The sequence below is a fragment of the Alexandromys fortis genome, unplaced genomic scaffold (assembly GCF_014885135.2).
Source record: "Alexandromys fortis isolate MF-2015 unplaced genomic scaffold, M_Fortis_MF-2015_v1.1 scaffold_108, whole genome shotgun sequence".
In the NCBI taxonomy this organism is placed as follows: Eukaryota; Metazoa; Chordata; class Mammalia; order Rodentia; family Cricetidae; genus Alexandromys; species Alexandromys fortis.
In genome coordinates, this window is record NW_026067994.1 from 703,834 (window position 1) to 723,222 (window position 19,389).

At 43.0% G+C, this 19,389-nt stretch overlaps 1 protein-coding gene across 4 annotated transcripts in view; it reads left to right on the plus strand.

Annotated features, from left to right (window-relative positions):
- The first annotated feature begins 543 nt into the window (after positions 1–543).
- Positions 544–19,389, plus strand: part of Aplp2 (amyloid beta precursor like protein 2) — a 64,290-nt gene continuing 45,444 nt past the window's right edge. For 3 of the 4 annotated variants that reach the window (XM_050160042.1, XM_050160043.1, XM_050160045.1), the window contains exon 1: positions 545–749. In XM_050160042.1, the coding sequence (XP_050015999.1) occupies positions 645–749 (105 nt within the window). In that variant the 5' untranslated portion in view covers positions 545–644. Of the gene's footprint in view, positions 750–19,389 lie in introns of all 4 variants that reach the window. The other variant, XM_050160044.1, reaches the window with a different exon arrangement.

Sequence of the window (19,389 nt, forward strand, 5' to 3'; positions counted from 1 at the left end):
ACCCCGTGAAGCGCTAGGGAGATCAGAACGCTGGCTTTCATTCTCCCGGGCCTCGGGGATGGTCCTCTGTAAACCGTCCTGGACTCCCAACAATTCATCCCGTTTTAATTAAAACATTTTCCAGAACCCCCCAAAGAGGGCGGTACCCAAAGGAATATGGAAAATACCCCGCCGGGGTGGGGGAGTGGGGCTTGCCCGAATCCCGAGGCTGAGGGCGGATGAAGCAGAGCCACACCGACTGATAACCGCACGGAAGCCTCCTGCCCTAGGAGCAGCAACCCACAGTCCGCCCCGGGAACACTCGTGCGCCCCCCGGCCCCGGGTCCGGAGCGGGGGCGGGGCTGGCCGCGGGTGGGGGCGGGGCCATGCGGGGGCGCGCGCTGGGCGGGGAGGGGAGCGGGCTCGTCCATGCTCTGATTGGATCTGGGCTGAGCAAGGGGCGGCATCTTAGGCCAGTTATGCGGATTCGTATTGGGCCCTGCTGAAGAGGGGTGTGGTTTTGTGAAGTCAGTTCCGGTCGGTGTAAAACCCCCGGGGCGGCGGCGAACGGGCTTCAGATGCTTCTGGGTCGCGGTGCGAAAAGCGCTCTGGTCTGATCGCGCGTGAGAGCGGGAGCGTCCAGCGCCACAGCTACCCGGAGAGGGATGGCGGCCACTGGGACCGCGGCCGCTGCGGCCACCGGCAAGCTTCTTGTCCTGCTGCTGCTTGGGCTTTCGGCACCCGCCGCGGCTCTGGCTGGCTACATCGAGGTGAGGACCCGGCGAGTGCCGGAGCGGTGTGTCCTCCGGCCACCGGGGAGCACGGCCTGCGGGCGGGCGTGGGTCCGCGGGCGGGGGCGCGTCGCGAGGTTCGGCGCTGCTGCGGGTTGCCGGCTCCAGCCCCCCGCCCGCGCGCCTCAGCTTGGCGCAGAGCTTAGCGCCGAGGTCGGGCTGCCTCCGTCGCCGCAGAGGCCAAATGAAAGGCGTTGGGGCTGCGGGGCCGCCCCAGCCCCCTACCCGCCGGCGGCGCCGCCGCATCCTCAGGGATACCGCACCGCGCGCCCTCCCTCCCTCGGGACGGTGCGCGCCTCGGCCGTGCGCCTTGCGGCTCAGCGGCTCTCTAAATGGGGGCGGCCGGCGCGCTGTCCCTGGTCCCCGCAGCGTTCGCGGGGCCTCGGCTTCGGGCTCGCACCTGGCAGCCGGCTCGCAGCCTTGGTTGGCCAGGTGGACCTGGCAGCGGGGATGCGGCTCCAGCCCTGGCGAGCGGCCGAGATGCCGGGGAGACGCAGCCGGGACAGCGGGACGCCCTGCGCTCTCCACCGCCTCCCAGCCGTTTGCTTAAGTCTGGCAAACTAGGGAGCCGGGCTTTCCTGTTCCCACGAACGATGAGCCTTTAGGGAAGGTCCCCGCCAACACATCGGAAAAGCCTTTCAGGAGTACTTTCCCGGGGTCAGAATCCCACGGGTTGCTCTGCACCAGAGGTCACCCCGGTTAACGTCTCTGCTTGCCCTGGTGAAGTGGCGGGGGTCCCTGGTGGTTGTCGGGGAGTTCAGGGCGCTGGAAGAAGCGGGTGTGGACCGCCTACTGCGGCGTGCTCTGCACCTAGCCTCACCGCAAGAACCCTCTGTCGCCGAGGGAGATGTGGGACTTTGTTTACCTGCTTTCTTGAATTAGTGCTTGAGCCTTTGGAATGTGTGTTTCTGGTGTAGTTTATTTCTTAGTGCCTGCTCGTTGTATTTAAAAACCACCGTGGCTTTCTGCATGTTGAGCTAACGTCAGAGAGTGCGTTTGATTAAATAGGGATTATCTGAGAACTTTGTGAGTAAAACCCCAGTTTAGGATGTATCCATTTCTACAGAATGTGTAAATATGCCTTTGGGTAGAAGAAATCTGATGAGGAAAAATCCTCCTGGTGGAACAGCTCAAGAAAACCTTTGTATACATCCTGCTTAAAACTTTTTGACTGAGATGGAGGAAAAGATGTTAAGTGAAAAATAGCTGATGTTCATATACGTGAACTTTTAGATTATTTTGCCCTCCACACAGTAAGTAGGCGGTGTCTGTGATCCCGGATAAGCTAGCTGTCTTGTGGAAACAGCTACATGAAGCAGGTAAGAGGTTGGGGGTAGGGAAATTGAATTTTATATATTAGGTGGGACATAATGGGTCAGGGTGTCAAAAACCATTGTTCACACTCAGCCTCACTTCCCAGTGGTGTGAGAAACCTCAGGCATTAGTGAATTGGCAGCACAGGGTTCACCAGTTTTAAAGAACCCATTAACACATCTCCAGGGGAAAATACCATTATCAGGGGTTGTTGTTACAGGGATTCGGTTTGACTGTTAGCCACACTGGTGAATTGAAAAGTTTTGCTAAACAAAGTAAGAAACATTTTTTGCAAAACGCTTTTAAAATGGTGTTTTATGGAAACTTCGTTTCCTTGGAACTGTTATTCATTCACACTGTCATCTTTTCAAGTGGTCTTTATTTTTTGCTGACTGGCAGAATTTTATTCACGTGTGTCATTTGTACTTGCTGTTAGGCAAAGGATTGCTAACGCCTTAATTTAGATGAGAATGGCTTAAATCAGGATGTCTTTCAGAAGGCCCTTATTGAGATTAGCCAGAGGGATTCTGGCCAAATCCCTGATCTGATCAGGTTGTTTGGCACAGAATTATTGATTGGAGAATCTTTACTGTTGCTTGGTGGTGACTAAATTAATCTCTTACACCTGTTTTTTTTTAAACCACCTCCCTCTGCTCGGGGCATTTCCTTTCATAAATCCCGGGGCAAGTTCTCTTGTGTTTGAAGTCCCACTTAGGAACCGCAAGATTTGTGCTTGTGCCCAAACTGTTCCCTTTACTATGGATGTTGAAGCGTCTGAGAGCCAGAACTTGATTGCTCTGCTCCATCTGAAAGCAGTCTTTTGAGCGCAGTGTCCAGGAAGCACAAGTACAGCAACCAAGGTGGAAAGACTGGAAGGGTGGTGCGGACTGTCGGAGTCTACCAGGGTCCTGCTTCTGTTACAGCTATGCTTTAAAAACACTGCTGGCAACAGAGGAACTCACCGAGTCTTACCAATCCGGTCCTCTTTTGTAGAAGGGATTTATTTCATTCCCATCCAAAACTGAGCAGTCATACATAGTGTGACTGGCCACCAGTGACGTGGAATCCTGCTTGCTACCTGCCTTACGTGGTTGAGGAAAGAATTCTTCATTGAAGTGTACATTTGCAATTTTGAAAAAAAAATCCTTGAAATATTTTTAAAAGTTTATTATTTATTTTTTATGTTTGCATATGTATCTTTGTTGAGTATAAGGCATATATGTACCCTTGGAGGCCAAAAGAGGTTGTTGGATTAATTCTCTGGAGCTGGAGTTGCAAGTGATTGAATGTGAGCCACCTGATGTGCGTGCCGGGCTCCAGACTCAGGCCCTTGGGATTGAGAGCTGGAAGTGCTCTCAATCAGAGCCATTTCTCCAGCCCCTCTTTAAAATATTTGTAAGAATACATTCCTTTAGTCATAGGAGAAAGTGTGGGAGTCACTTCTCTACTTTGACTGTGTAGGTCCTGTAGAACAAACGCAATTGATCAGGCCTGGCAACAGTGCTTTTATCCACTGAGGCATCTCATTGACTGGGAAAACAAACTCTGAAGAAGCTTCATTTTCTGAATTTGCTTTGAAAAGTTTATTTTATGAAATAAAATGCCAGTCGGGTGTTTTCCTGTGAAACTGTAGCTTCTGAATTGAGATGCGCTGTGAAGTAACATATTCAGTAGGATGTGAAGACTCAGTATGAAAACTTAAAGTATATCAACTTTTATATTAATGCATTGACTAATTAAAATGCATTTACATTACTTTTCAGTTTCTTTGTGCTCTGATGTGGCTGCTAGAAAATTGATTGCTACCTATGTAAGCCCCTTTATAGTTCTTGTGCACAGGTGTGCTCAGCTGCTCACGGCTGGTCCTGCACGTTGTCAGCACAGCTGAATATATTGCGGTGCTGCCGCCTACCCCATAGTCTTCAAGTTGACATGAGCCCTAGTTTTGTGGGGTTTTTCTTTTTTTGGGTGGGGGGGTGGCCTTTTTTTTTTAAGCACAATTTTGAATGTTATTTTTTTCCCCTTGTTAACATTTTTCTTCAGTTCAAATTGTATTAGAAATGACCCCAAGCTTGCAAAAATGCAAAATTGTGCAAACAGCGCTCATGGAATTTACCTGCACTCAGCTTCAACATTCTGAATATTTAGAATTTGCTTTCACGCGTGGGCTGTAGCTCAGTGGCATAGTGCCCAGCACCCCGTGGAGAAAGGATGGCTCATTTGTTCTGTTCTCGTTACTGTGTTTGTCCCTGCTATGCCTGAAAACCAGTTGCGTACGTTACCCACCCTCTTTGCCGTGGTACAGTATTCTGTGTTCGGTCTGTATATCAGTTTGTTGGTTGATCTGGTCACTTTTTTAAAAAGGCTAATATGCTTTTGAACTATTGGCATTAATATGTGAAAGGTTATGTAACTTTCCAAATATAAAGGTCACATTTTTAACTTATCTGTTAATGTTTTGACTTTGGAAGATCAAATATAACTTTTCAAGGTTCTTTACTTACTATTACTGAATTCTTAGGGTTTTTTCTTTTTTTTGTTTTTTTTTTTTATTTATTTATTTTTATTTTTTTATTTTTTTGAGACAGGGTTTCTCTCTTTGCAGCCTGTCCTGGAACTCGCTTTGTAGACCAGGCTGACCTCAAACTCAGAGAGATTCACCTGCTTCTGCCTCCTGGAGTGCTGGGATTAAAAGTGTGTGTTACCATCGCATGGTGTTTTGTTTTTGTTTTTGTTCTTTAAAAAAAAAAAAAAAAAGGACAGGGTTTCTCTGTGTAGCCCTGACTGCCCTGAAACTCATTCTGTAGACCAGGCTGGCTTCGAACTCAGAGATTCTGCCTGCTTTTGCACCTCTTTAGATGAGTGCTGGAATTGAAGGCGTGTGCCACCACTGCTTAGCCAGTTTCATATTTCTTACTTATTTTAGATGTAGGGTGTTGTTACTATTACTTTGTGTTTCAGACTGGCCTAAATCTCATGATCCCCCTGACTCAGGCTGCTGAATGCAAGGAGTACCAGCACGTGCCACCATACCCAGCTTACATTTTATCCTCTTTAAATCATCAGGAGAAAATTTGTATAGGTGGTGCATACTTATGTCTAGATTTTAAAAACATAACAAAACAAAAAAATAGTCTGAAATGATCTCATTCAGGGAAACCTGGAAAAAATTTTGGTGATGTTTCCATTTCCAGATATATGATGTATAGGAGCTTTGCAAAAGTGGCGCATTCTGCACATTGAAACTGGTATCAGCACTTATTTTTAATTCTCTTAAAATGAATTACTTACAGAAAATAACTTTTCTGTGTACTAAAGGTAAGAGCTAATCTCTGTTAGATTGCAGTTGCCATGGAAGGGTCAGTTGAGAAGAGAATTCTAAATTGCTTCTAATTTGATTTTCATGTTGTTTTTTAGTGTGATAAACTAGATTACTTCAAAGCTTAATTGAGTTTAGTATACTGTACCTTGATTTATGGCTTAAATTGAAAAGTAGACCATGTAGGTGCATTCAGATAGGAAGGGATTCCAGTCCTGTGTATCAAGTACAACAAATAATTACTTCTGCTGAGGGAATCATAGTTCTTTAAACCATTGTGAAGTGTTGTAGATTTGAGAAGTGAGTTGTCTTTTTTTTCCTCCCCTCCCTCCCTCCCTCCCTCCCTCCCTCCCTCCCTCCCTCCCTATGGGTTTCCACTAACTATATAGTTTTGACTGGCCTGGAACCTTGCTATGTAGACCAGGCTGGCCTCAAACTCACAGAGATCTGTTTCTGGCCGTCTAAGTAATGAGATTAAAGGCATGCTACCACGGCCAGCTGAGAAGTAAATTTTTCTTTTCTGGTAAGAAATGAATATTAAGACCTAAAAGAATGCTAGAAAAGTATTCTGCCCTGATTTGTATCTCCAGCTGTTTTTTATTGTTTAAATAAGGTTGTCTTAAACTGTATTTGCTTTCATTATTATTGCTATTACTGTATGTGTATTGTGTTTTTGTCTGAATGTATATCCATACCTTGTTCATACTTGCACTAGAAGATGCCAGATTAGGGTTCCAGAGCTTTGGGAACTGGGTGGTTGTGAGTCACTCTGGGTGCTCGGGATTGAGCCCGTGTCCTCTGGAAGAGCAGCGGCGCTGTTAACTACTGAGTCACCTCTCCAGCCCCTGTAATGTTTTAAAATCGGAAGCTTAGAAAGCTGACTATTCCTTTATTTGTCTAGTAGTACTAACCGCTTATTGGTTCTGTGCTGGATGCCAAATGATGCAGTAGTGGAAGCTGCATGCATCTGTTGCTTCCTGCTGTCCAAATGCACTTGCATGTGTTTTCAGGATTTCATTGGCAGCATCAGGTAACTGAAATTAGGGAAAATACTGTACCAAACGAGCGATGCTCCCCACACCAGTTTAGTCTGGTGAAATAGGTATTCTCACTACCTCCCAAAAACTGACTCCAGTAGATTCCAGGGTTTGATGGTCATACAGTCTGGCCAGGGCATGAGTGGGTCTGTTTTATTCTAAGTCCACTGCTTTTCTTTCCTAATGTTTCTGGCTCTAGGTTTCTGTAAATTCATGCAAATTATATTATGAACTGATACACACCAACCTCAACAACTCTTTGGTGTCATTATACGAAACTTTGCCATTTTATATTTTTCCATTGATTATAAAAACCTTTCAGAGATTTTTTTTTCATAAAGTGCAAACTCTTTTCTAGTAAGCTTGTTTTATCTTTGTGTTCTAACACACACACACACACACACACACACATTACAGCATTATTCACTGTGGGGTGGTTGTCTCAGAGTTGGCGGTGTGGCTTTATTTAGGGAAGAGGCTGCCGGCTCAGGATGTATTTTACAAATCTTGGTCAGTGAGCTGTGTAATTAGTAAAAGTGAGGTTCAGACAGAAGTTACTTAAATTTTGGCATGGGTTAGCTAGTTAATTGAGCAACTCACCAGCGACCTCTTTACTCTGCCTTCCTGAGACTCACTTCTCTAAAGATGGTAATGTCCAAAGGAGAAAGTTGTCTTGTGTGTCTCCCTTTGTGGCAAAGAAACATTTCCCAGTTTGCTGGCAAGAGACTCCTTAAATGTCACTGGCCAAAATTAGTATTGTGTGCTTTTAACCAGTGCAAGGCTGTGTAGAAGAGGGATAGGCCAACTTCAGTAGTCTCCGATCCCTTGGACCTGCTTTGGAGAACAAAGCAGCCTTGAATCAGATTGGACTTGGTTTGAAGAGTTATTGATGGTAGCAATCCAGTGTTTGTTACAAGAGCACTCTTGTTTACTGATGCAATGATCCTCCTTATTTGAACCTACTGTGAGTATCTCATGAGGTAAGAATGTGGAAAGCACATGTCAAGGTGCGCACTCACTTGCTGGCCTCCCTAGCAGGGCTTTTTGCAAGTCTTTATTTATTTATTTATTTATTTTTTTGGACATTTTCTGAGAGAGCGCTCCGGTTCACCTGTGTGCATGCGTGTGCACGTGTGTGTGGAGGGGCGGGCAGGAATCAGTTCTCTTTCAGCACATGGATCCCTGGGTATTATACTCAGGAGCAAGTGCCTTTACCTTTGGACCATCCCAGTGCTGCCCCTCCCCCCACCCCAGGTCTCAGCCCAGACTGGACTTGAACTTCCTGTGTAGCAGAGGATAACCTTGACTTTTTTGTACTGGATTTTTTTTTCTTTTGGGCCACCAACCAGCTCCCACGGAGCTGACATGGAGTCTTATTAGTTATGAATGTTCGACTTTAGCTTATGCTCGTTTCTGGCTAGCTTTTTTCCTTAAATTAACCTGTTTCTCTTCATCTACATTTTCCCTAGATTTTTACCTTTCTTTCTGTATGTCCTGTTTTGTATCTGCTGACTGGCTGGCCCTGGGCATCTCTCTTTCTTTCTACCTTGGTCTCTCCTCTAGAACTCAGATTTCTCCATTTATTCTCTCTGCCCACCAGTCCTGCCTATCCCTCTCCTGCTTAGCTACTTCAGTTTTTTAATTAGACCAATCAGGTGCCTTAGGCTGGCTAGGTGAAAGAGCAACATAGTTAAACAAATGCAGCAGAAACAAATGTAGCACATCTTTGCATTGTCAACAAAGGCAGCAGAATCAAATTCAACACACCTTTGCCTAGTTAAAAATATTCCACAGCACTTTTTTTTTTTTTAGTAAATAAACCAAGTGTCATTGTGTATCCCTATCTGGCCTGGAGTTCCTTTGTAGACCAGGCTGGCCTTGAACTTAACAGAAATCCCCTTCCTCTGCCTCCCCATTACTGGGTTTAAAAGTGTGCAACACCATGCTCAGTTTAACCTTTGACTTTTCTCTTGCTTCTGCTTCCTTTGCTGGAGTTAATAAGTGTGTGCCACCAGGCCCGGTTTATACTGTGGTGGGGTTGGAACCTGGGACCATGACCATACCAGGCACATACTCTACCAACTGAAATTTGGGCCCAACTGTCCCTTGCTTATTTTTGAGCTTTTAAAAGTTGTAAATACACAAAAGAAAGTAGCTAAGCATATTGTCATGAATCACTTCCAAGGTCCAAGAAACACAAACCAAAAACCCCCACAAAACATACCTCCTTTCTGTCCTCCAGAAGGAACTCTCCCAGCGATTAGGTATTTATTCCTTGCAGTCTTAGCAGATGTCCTCATTGACATTTCCTTTTTCACTTTTTAAGATCATGTAAATGGAATTACTCAACATATTCCTTCCTATTTGGTGTCTTTCACTAAACATGTTTTTGAGAGTTGTTTGTATTGAGCAGAAATGTTGCTTACTGGCTTCTGTTGCAGTATTGTCTGAATAAACCACAACTTACATAGCCCTTGGACAGTGGAGTTGTTAGCACTTGGAGTTAAGATGTGCTTTTTCCCTGGCTTTACTGAGAACATTTTTGTTTTCTCAGGCTCTGGAAATTGAACCCAGGGTCTCTAGCATTCTAACCACTTGCTCTACCGCTGAAGTAATCAAACCCCACAAAGGATTTATTTTTAAATTTTCTATATGCGTATTTTGTCTGCATATGTGTTTTGTGCTTAGTGCCCTCTGAGGACAGAGGAGGGCATCAGATCCCTTGGAACTGGAGGTATAGCTAGTTATGAGCTGCTGTGTGGGTGCTGTAACCAGAACTGAAGTTCTCTGCAGAAACAAGTGCTCTCGACCTCTGGACCATCTCCCGCCTGCCTACCCCTTACTCTCTTAATAATGGTTTTGAAGAAGTTCTGCTTTTTTCCATTCAAGTATCCAGTATATGTCGTACAGAAAGTGAGCCTGCTGTTTCCTGTCAGCGTTGGCTGTTTTCCAGTTTCTGGTGGTGTGGTGGTGGCAATGGATATTGGATCCAGGGCTTTACATGTGCAAGACAAGTGTGTTGTGGCTGAGACTGTCTCAGACCTGTTCATTTTCTGTTTTGAGTCAGGGTCTCGATAGGTACCCAGTTCAGTCTTGAACTTGTGATTCTCCTGCCTCAGTCTCTTGGTGCTAGAATTGCAGACCTGTACTCCATGGTGTCTCTCTATTAAGTGCCTTTATTTTTGATTCTGTTTTAAATTTCTGTTCTATTGCCCTCTCTGCTCTTGTGCTAAGTAATACATTTCACATTTACTAGAACAAGCCCTTTGCAACTTGGTTGTTTTATCTGTTTCTCTTTTTTTAAACCTATTTCTTTGTATGTTTACCACATCACCAAATACACCTGTTGGAATTTGTTTGGAATTGCACTGAGTTTATGGATCATTTGAGGAAATTTGACATTTCTTCCATCACTGTTGATAATGTAAAATTGTCATTTTGTCCAATAACTTTGTTTCTGTCTAAATTCTAATAATTAGGAACGTATTTTGTGATTTGTGACTGCCCTATGTTCAGTCCGTATAAGCATTTTTTTTTTCTTGCTTAATTGCACTGGCTAGAAAACTCTAGTAAATGTTTTATGTAGGTGAAAAAGCTAGAGTTGGTGGAGTATCTGTTATCCCTGGTCTCAGAGGGAAGCTGTGTTTACCATTTATATGATATTTAAAGATCCCAGATAAGAAGTCTTTAACTGTGTCTTGCCGTATGTGTGTGTGCACGTGCACTGTGTGTGTACACGAGCATTATGTGTGTATATCACTGCCTACAGAAACTAGCAAAAGATGGAACTGGGGTTATACATGGTTGTGAACCATCAGTTGGTACTGGGAATCAAACCTGGGTCCTCTGGAAGAGCAGCTAGTAATTTAACCACCGAGCCATATACATCTAGCCCTGTGAATATCCTTTATTCTCCTTCCCTCTTCCTCCCGAACTGTTACAGTCTCAAAGTCCTCCTCTTTCCCCCTACTGTTTTGTTTTGTTTACTTATTTTTTTGGATTGGTTTGCTAAAATTTTTGTTTCGGATTTTGCCTTCATGCCCCAAAGTGGGTTTGACATATAAGCCTTCACATTTAAATATATTGCTTAATTTTCAGCTATGTGGAGCTTTATGGTTGTCTTTGTTATTTTAAGCTTAATTGTATTATGGTCAGAGTGTTTGGTCTATTTGATGGTTGCCTTTGAAATTTCTTGAAACATTTAAAAAAATTTTTTTATTTTATGTGCATTGATATTTTGCCTGCATGTATGTCTGTAGGGGAGGGTGTTGGAGTCTCTGAAACTTGAGTTACAGACAGTTATGAACTGCCCTGTGGGTGCTAGAAATTGAATCCTGGGCCTCTGGAAAAGCATCCAGTACTCTTGACCGCTGAACCATATCTCTAGCCCCGAAACATGTATTACTAAAATGTTTTTTCTTGTGTGCACAAGAGAAGTTGTATATTTTGTTTATATATGTTCTAATCTTGTTTTCATGTTGTTTGGATTATTACAACACACACACATATTGTTCTATTTTTTGAGTCGTGGTTTTTCTGTGTAGCCCTGGCTGTCCTGGAACTTGGTCAGAAGACCAGGCTGGCCTTAAACTCACAGAGATCCACCTGCCTCTGCCTCCCAAGTGCTGGGATTAAAGGTGTGCACCACTGCTGCCCTGCATATTTTAATTTTCTGTAACTAAAAAATGCATATTTTAAAAATTCTCATTATTAGCCGGGCGGTGGTGGCACACTCCTTTAATCCCCTTAATCCCACCTCTCGGGAGGCAGAGGCAGGTGGATCTCTGTGAGTTCGAGGCCAGCCTGGTCTACGAGAGCTAGTTCCAGGACAGGCTCCAAAGCTACAGAGAAGCCCTGTCTCGAAAAATCAAAACCAAAACCCAAACCAAAAACAACTCATTATGTGTGTGTGTGTGTGTGTGTGTGTGTGTGTGTGTGTGCATATGTGCATGCGCACATGTATGTACCGTGTGTGTCCAGTCCAGTTGCCCAAGGAAAGCACTAGATCTCCTGGCATCAATGCTGAGGCACTTGTTACCCGCTGGATATAGGTGCTGGGAGCCAAACTTGGGTCCTCTGGAAAAATACCAAGCATTCTTAACCACTGAGGCATCTCTCCGGCCACACCACTGTTGTGATTTATTTCCACCCCCACCCCATTATTTTTAACAAGTTTTGCTTTCTCTTTCTGGAAGAAAAAAAAAAACTGCCTTCATACTTTAAAAACTTCTACTTAGTAAGTTTTTGCCTTTACCGGTTTTAAAAAATACCAAACACGTGTGTATATGTGCATACATGTATGCATTTGTATGTGCACACATGTGCCAGAGGTTAGCCTCAAGTATCATTTCTTAGAAGCTGTCTACTTTTGTCTTTTGATATAGGGTTCCTCACTGGGGCCTAGGGTTTACAGTTCAGGGCTGTCTTCAAGCCTCAGGGATTCTCCTGTTTCTGCTCTTCAGTGCTGGACTTAGAAACCTGCGCTGTTACACCTGCCACTCCCCCTCTGGTTTTTTGAGACAGGGTTTTTCTGTGTAGCCCTGGCTGTCCTGGAACACGCTTTGTAGATCAGGCTGGCTTCAAACTCAGAGATCTGCTTGCCTTTGCCTCCCAAGTGTTGGCATTAAAGGCTTCTGCCACCTTTAATTCTCCACTACCCGGCCACACCTGCCTGCCTTTTTATATGAATTCTGGTGTTTCAACATGTGTCCTCATGCTTGCAGAAAATCACTGAAAACAAGGTTCAGCAAGCAAAGCTTGAAAGTAACCAGAGAAAAGAGCTACAAATCCTCTTCAAAGAATTTAACTAACCCTAATAAGTGACTTATAACCGTCAATACCCGGAAGTGAAATATGATCTTTCAGACGATAAAAGAGCTGGCATGATGTCTTGGTGGGTAAAGTGCTTACTATACAAGCCTGGCAAGCTGAGCTTGACTCCCCAGAACCCATATAAAGTTGGAAGGGGAGACCCAGCTCTACAAAGTTGTCATATGACCTCCACAAACATTCCATGACATGTGCATGCCTTCTATCATACACACAACAGCAGTAATAATTTAATGTGATAAATAGAAATCCTGTTACCAACCTGTTGTAACAACAGTGATGGGCTAGCAGGTAAAGGTGCTTGTCACTGAGCTTTCGTGACCTGCAGGACCCACGTGGTAGGAGACAGACTCTTGAAGTTGTCCTCTGACCTCCACACCTGTACTATGGTACATACACACCCATCCACTTTCACATAGCACATGTGTACACAAGTGTTAAAAACTTTCAGTTACTCTGGTACCAGGTGTGGTAGCTCTTTTATCATAGTCCATTCCTGGTCCTGAGTGTTTCAGATCACTTACATAGATCACTGTTGTCTGAGCCATCTCCCCAGCTCCTTTATCAATATTTTGTTCCTATGTTTCTATTCTTTTTAGTTTTTTGAGACAGGGTTTCTCTGTGTGGCTTTGGAGCCTGTCCTAGAACTTGCTCTGTAGATCAGGCTGCCCTCGAACTCACAGAGATTCACCTGTCTGCCTCCCGAGTGCTGGGTTTAAAGGCGTGCACCACCACTGCCCAGCATTTCCATTATTTTTTTTTTTAAAATGTTTTTTGTTGAGTTTTGCACTTAAATATTTTTCTTTTTTTTAATTAATTAATTATGTATACAATATGTTGTCTGTGTGTCTGCCTGTAGGCCAGAAGAGGGCACTAGACCCCCTCACAGATGGTTGTGAGCCACCATGTGGTTGCTGGGAATTGAACTCAAGACCTTTGTTGGAAGAGCAGGCAATGCTCTTAACTGCTGAGCCATCTCTCCAGCCCCTTAAATAATTTTCTACTGTATATTTAGGAGTGATTTATTTATTTATGCATTTATTTTTATTGTTAAGATAATCTCACATAGCCTGGGATGACTTTGAACTTACTCCATTGTTGATCCTCTTTTCTCTGTCACCTGGCTTTTAGGCGTGAGGTCTGCATGCGGAGCTCTTTGAATATATGTGATTTGGTGTTTTTCGTTACTTTTAGAAAGTTTTTGGCCATTATCTTTTCAATATTTAAATGCCTATTTAAATAACTGATTCTGCCTAATTATTTCTTTTCCTATAGGACTCCAAAAAATATCTTATGACATTGCCCCACTAAACTGCTATTTCTTTTTCTCTTTGTTTGAGGCAGGGAGTCATGTAGACCAGGCTGGTGTCATCATTTCTGCTGCCACAGCGAGCTTGGTCCTCTTGCTTCTGCCTGTTGGGTCGATGCCACAGTGCCTAGCTTGTGCCTTGCTGTGGTAACCTTGGCCTGGCACGTACTAAACAGGCGCTGTACCATCTGGTCTCTTTCCAGTTCTATTCATGGAATTCTCTTCGTTCCTTCCTTTCCTCTCCTTTGACAGGATTTCTCTGCATAGCACTGCCTGTTCTGAAACTGCTCTGGAGACTAGGTTAGCCTCAACTCTGTCTGCCTTTGCCTCCTGAGTGATGGGATTAAAGTCATATGCCACCACAGCCCTGTTCATGAATTCTTAATTCCAGTGTGGTCATTGAAAATGGTATTTTTAGGTCACAGTTTGTCTTAGTTTGGGTTTCTATTACTGAGATGAAGCACCATGACCAAAAGGGAGGCTGGGGAGAAGAGGGTTTATCTGGCTTGCACTTCCATATTGCTGTTCATTGTGGAAGGAAGGAAGCCGCTTGCTGGCAGCCCAGGGATGGCACCACCCACTATGGGCTGTGCCTTCCCCAGCTGATCATTGATTGAGAAAATACCTTACAACATGGTGGCATTTCCTTAACCGAAGTTCTTTCCTCTCTGATGACTCCAGCTTGTGTCAAATTGACACACAAAACCAGCCAGTACACAATTGAAATTCCCAATATTGTGTTTTATCTTTGAACATGTTTTGATGCCTTGGGCAGTCTGTCTGAAATTATGGTATTTGTGTATTGGGGCTGGTATTCCTGTGAATCTTTAAGTAATTAAGAAAGTAGAAATGATTAGCAGTCTTTTGCTGGTTGGAGCAGTTACAGTGTCTGGTGTTTTTCGTATCCACTGGAGCAGGTCAGGAGTTAGGATTATCTGTTCTACAGATGTGTGAGCTGAGGTGAGTGCACATAAGTAACTTAACCAGTCGGACAGAGTAAGTGTGAGCTTGCTCTGTAATTGTGCTGACTGGAGGACAGTTGGCCTTTGAGGTAGTGTATCTCAAATCAGTGTGAATACAATACGTTTGGGTAAGCCTAACCATTAGGCCTCATCATTTAGGTGGTCATTAGTCTTATAAAATGAAGGAAAAATATGATTTTTTCAGTTTTCTTACCAAATCACTAGCATGTTAGGAATTCAGGTTTCCCACAGTAGCACAATACTACTTGAACTTGTGTGGAGTATCTCAGGTTATACTTGCTTCTTAAAATGTCTTGTTATAAATACCTAGAAAGGACTAGGTCGCTGTAGCTTAAGCTGTAGCATGAGCTTAAGTGTGTGCTAAGTGGTGTTTGGGTGCATATATGCCTGCAACACATGAAAAGTTTTTTAAAAATAGATTCTTCTCAAGTGATTTTTGTGGGAACTTCCTTAAATCCCATTAAGGAAGAATTATGTAGTTGCTATGAGCAATTTAAATACTGATAAGCAAAACAAAAACAAAAAGTAAATTGCCATCCAGATAAATAGCCTATTTTGTTTTTCTGGCCATCCTTATTTCTCAAATAGTAGAGTCCCCTTATATTTTTGCAACTCATTTTTTCCAGTTAACGTATTGAGTAACTTTGCAGGACATTAAATGTTTTAAAGCATCGCCTGGTTTGAAATTACTTTTAATTGACTCACCCTCATGGTCTGGAAATTTTGGACTCGCTGAAATTTTAAGTGGACAGTACTCATCCTCTGAAGTAGCCTTCCATACCCTCAATTCTGATTCAGATGCATAAACATTGCATAAATACATTGAGTTATTTTTAGAGAAGGACTTGCCACCATCAAGTAGACTATATTTTGATGTATTTTACACATATCTTAAGGGTGTGTGAGAAAATGATAGACAAAAGTGCTTTTTTAAAAAATACCAATGAAAAGCACTTGGTTGATAGATTGGTGCTTTTTTGGTGCTTTCTAGATGGAAGTCTTGAATTTGGTGATCATGTGCAGTGGGATACATTAAAAACTAAATTTTCAAGCATTTCTCTCCCCCCAAACACTTGAAGTAATTGAGATTTGATAATCTACCAGCTGCTAATGGCAGAAGACCTAAATGGTAGGCATATCTTGGTAATTTGACCATGTTGGGGGCGGTGACCAAAGGTTGGTGTCCTCCTCATTGACTCTCACCGTAGTTCTGAGAGAGGGTCTCTTACTGAACCTGGAGCTCTCAAATACAGCTAGATTGGTTGGCTAGTGAGCTCCAAGGAACACCCCTCTTTGTCTTGATAATTCGATTGCAGATAGCTGCTACTGTGCCCAGTTTCACGTGGGTCCTGGGGTTCCAAACATCAGTCTTCATGATTGTGCAGCCAGTGCTCACAGCTGCTGACCCCTCTCTCTGTCACACGTGTTCCTAGCATTTCTCTAATGAAAATAGCAGGTAGTGGAATTTTACAGTTCTTTAAGCCATAACTAAAATTATTATTTAAAAGACTATCCAGAGGACTGGAAAGATGGCACAGTGGTTAAGAGCACTTAGCAGAAGACCCGCGTTCCAGTCCCAGCACTCACATTGGGAGACTCACAAACACTTGCAGTCTAGTTCTGGGAGACTTGACACCCTCTTTTGGTCTCTGAAGCCGTCTTCACGCACATGGTGCATGAGAAGCAGGCACACACCAAATAAAAAAATGCATTTACATTTTCTTTTAAAGGACTTCTGGATTCAACTGTTTAAAAGTGGAAGGTGTTGGCATGGTAATTGGTTCATTTGAATTTCTGCATAGTTAATCATTATTAGTGAGCATGAATTGAATTGCTGTGTGAGGTGTTATGACAGAACATAACTAAGGCACCATAGTTCCTGAGATGAGTGAAAAATATGATTCTGTGCACAAAATGGCAGTCAGTGCCTATTCAGTGTTTTAATATAGGATATTTTAATCTATCTTACCCTCCCTTTCTTTACCAATTATATAGGTTTATTTCATAATAGTTTACATCTTAGCCAAAAGATACAAAAATTCTTTAAATTACACAATTCAAAAATCCACATCTTTGTGAGTTTGTAGTAAAATATATATGTGAAATTTTATAATTTTAAAAGTTAACTTTTTATTGTTGGTAACATTTAATGTGAGATCTTTGGATATATGTTCATATGTTGGTACATATATGTCTGAGTGCACGCATGTAGGAACATCCTTGTTCCTCAGACACCTTCCACCTTGTTTTTTTGAGACAGTATCTCTCATTGGCTTGCCAAATAGGCTAAGTTGGCTGGTCAGTGAGCCCCAGAGATCTGCTTGGCCCCTACCTGTTCTGTGGCATTTGTAATGTATGCTACTGTCCCTAGCATTTTTTATGTGAGTTCTGGGGATCAAACCCAGGTCTGTATTCTTGGGGAATACACACTCTGCCTGCCAAGCTCTCTTGCTAACACTCTTAAAATTTGAAGCACACAGTACACTATTAAGGATTAGACAGAGTTGTATAGTGGATCTCTAGAACTTATGAAGAAACTTATAAAGAAACTTATACCTGTTAAATAGTAAAATTTTCTCCCCCACTTAGCCTCTGGTTACCACCATTCTGATCTCTTTTTCTCTGAGTTCTGCTATTTCAGATGACACACTCTAGTGGAATCATTCAGTTTTGACCTCTCACTGGTTTATGTTATGCAACAATGTCTTCCCTGTTAACTAATGTTGTTATAAAGACAGGGTTTTCTCCTTCCATTTCCATCTGTTCCCGCTCTTCCCCTCTCCTTTTTGGTTGTTTTACTCCTGGTTCTCCTGCCATTCAGTTCTGGGATTACACCTAAATTTATAATTATCTCTTGTTTGCTTTTCCTTGCCGGACATTGAAAAGGGGCCTTGTGGGCGCTAGGATAATGGGGTACACTGTTTTGCATCTTGGTGCTACAGTGAGCACTGTGCAGATCATGCTCTAGTTTCCTTGGCCACGCAGCCATATGTGGGATTGCTGGGTGTTTGGCAATTCTGTTTTCATTTTTGAGAAATTGCCAAACTGTTTTTACACAGCGACTCTACATTCCACATTCCCATTAGCAGTGGGCAAAGGTTCCTGGTTCTCCATATCCTTGACAATGATTCTTTCCCCTCAAGAGTTACTAGTTTTCAATGACAGGCATTCTAACTGTGGAGCTGCATCTTTGCTGTGGTATGGGTTTGTTAGTATGATAGCTAGTGGTACTGAATGTCCTTTCATGTTGGCTTTTCTTTGAAGAAATGTCTTTTCAAAATGTTTGTTTTCAGACTAGACAGTTTTTAAAAAATATTTATTTATTATGTATACGACATTCTGCCTCCATGTGTGCCCGCATGCCAGAAGAGGGTACTAGATCTCATTACAGATGGCTGTGAGCCACCATGTGGTTGCTGGGAATGGAACTCAGGACCTCTGGAAGAGCAGCCAGTGCTCTTGACCACTGAGCCATCTCTCCAGCCCCAGACTAGACAGTTTGATGCCGTTGAATTGCAGGAATTTTATTTTTCTGAATATTTTATTTTTTATTTTATCTGGATATTTTATTTTTCTGGATATGGATCAGAACAGTGATTTGCAAATACTGTCTCATGTCTTTTCAGTCTTGATAGTGCCCTTTGATGTACAGTTTTTAAATTTGACAAAGTAAAACTTAGAACTCTGTTTCTTCCCTGCATTACCTGTTTTAATGTCACATCTGAGAAATGTTGTCACGGAGTTCTTCCCTTAATATTTCTGAGAGTTGTAGCTCCATAGTCTTGAGTTAGTCTGCGTGAGAATGTGAACGTGTGTGCCTGAAGAAACCAAAGGAGGATGTTTAGTCCCTTTTGATGTGGGATTCCCCTCTGTATGCTATAAATATGTTTTGTTACCATTGATTATTAAAGAAACTTTTTTGGCCAGTGACTTAGTAAAGCCAGGTGGAAAATCTGAATAGAGATATAGAGAGAAAGTAGGCGGAGTCAAGGAGACACCATGTAGCTGCCAAAGGAGAAAGACGTCCACCAACCAGAACCTTACCAGTAGGCCACAACCTTGTGGTGATTCACAGATTAATAGAAATGGGTTAATTTAAGATGTAAGAGTTAGCTAGGAATATACGTAAGTTGTTGGTCAAACAGTGTGTAATTAATATAGTTTCGGTGTGATTATTTGGTCTGAGTAGTTGGGAAACGAATGAATATCTCTGTCTACACCCTTCTCTGAGCAGGGTCCCTCTGAATCTGAGCTCAGTGTCTCAGCTAGACTGACTGGTTGGCACGCTCCTGTCTTGTCCTCCCAAAGCTGGGTTCCAGGTGTGTGCAGCCATGCCCCAGCTTTTATGTGGATGCTGGGATTAGATTAGATTGTGAGTCCTTTGCTTTCCCAGTGAGTGCTCTCACCCACCAACTCATCTCCCCAGGCCCTTTATTTTATATGAAATGTAAGGTAGGGGTCCAGTTTCATTCCTAGAGGCTGCTGTCCAGTCAGGACCATTTGTTTTCAAGAAGTTTTCCTTTTCCTGTCACATGGGTTTGACATCTTTGTCAAGAATCAGTTGGCCGTATATTTGGTTTATTTCTGAACTCCTTTTCAAGGTTCTGAGATCCCATAATGACCTTTACGCTGGCCTTTTCTATTTCTTTAAAAAGCTGTTGAGATTTGATAAGAGATTGCACTGAGTCTGTAGACTGCTTTGGTTCGCAATGTCATTTTAACAATATTAAGTCTTCCCATCTGCACTTGTCAGAATTATCTTTTTTTTTATTTTTTTTAATTTTTTTTTAATTTATTAAAGATTTCTGTTTCTTCCCCACCTCCGCCT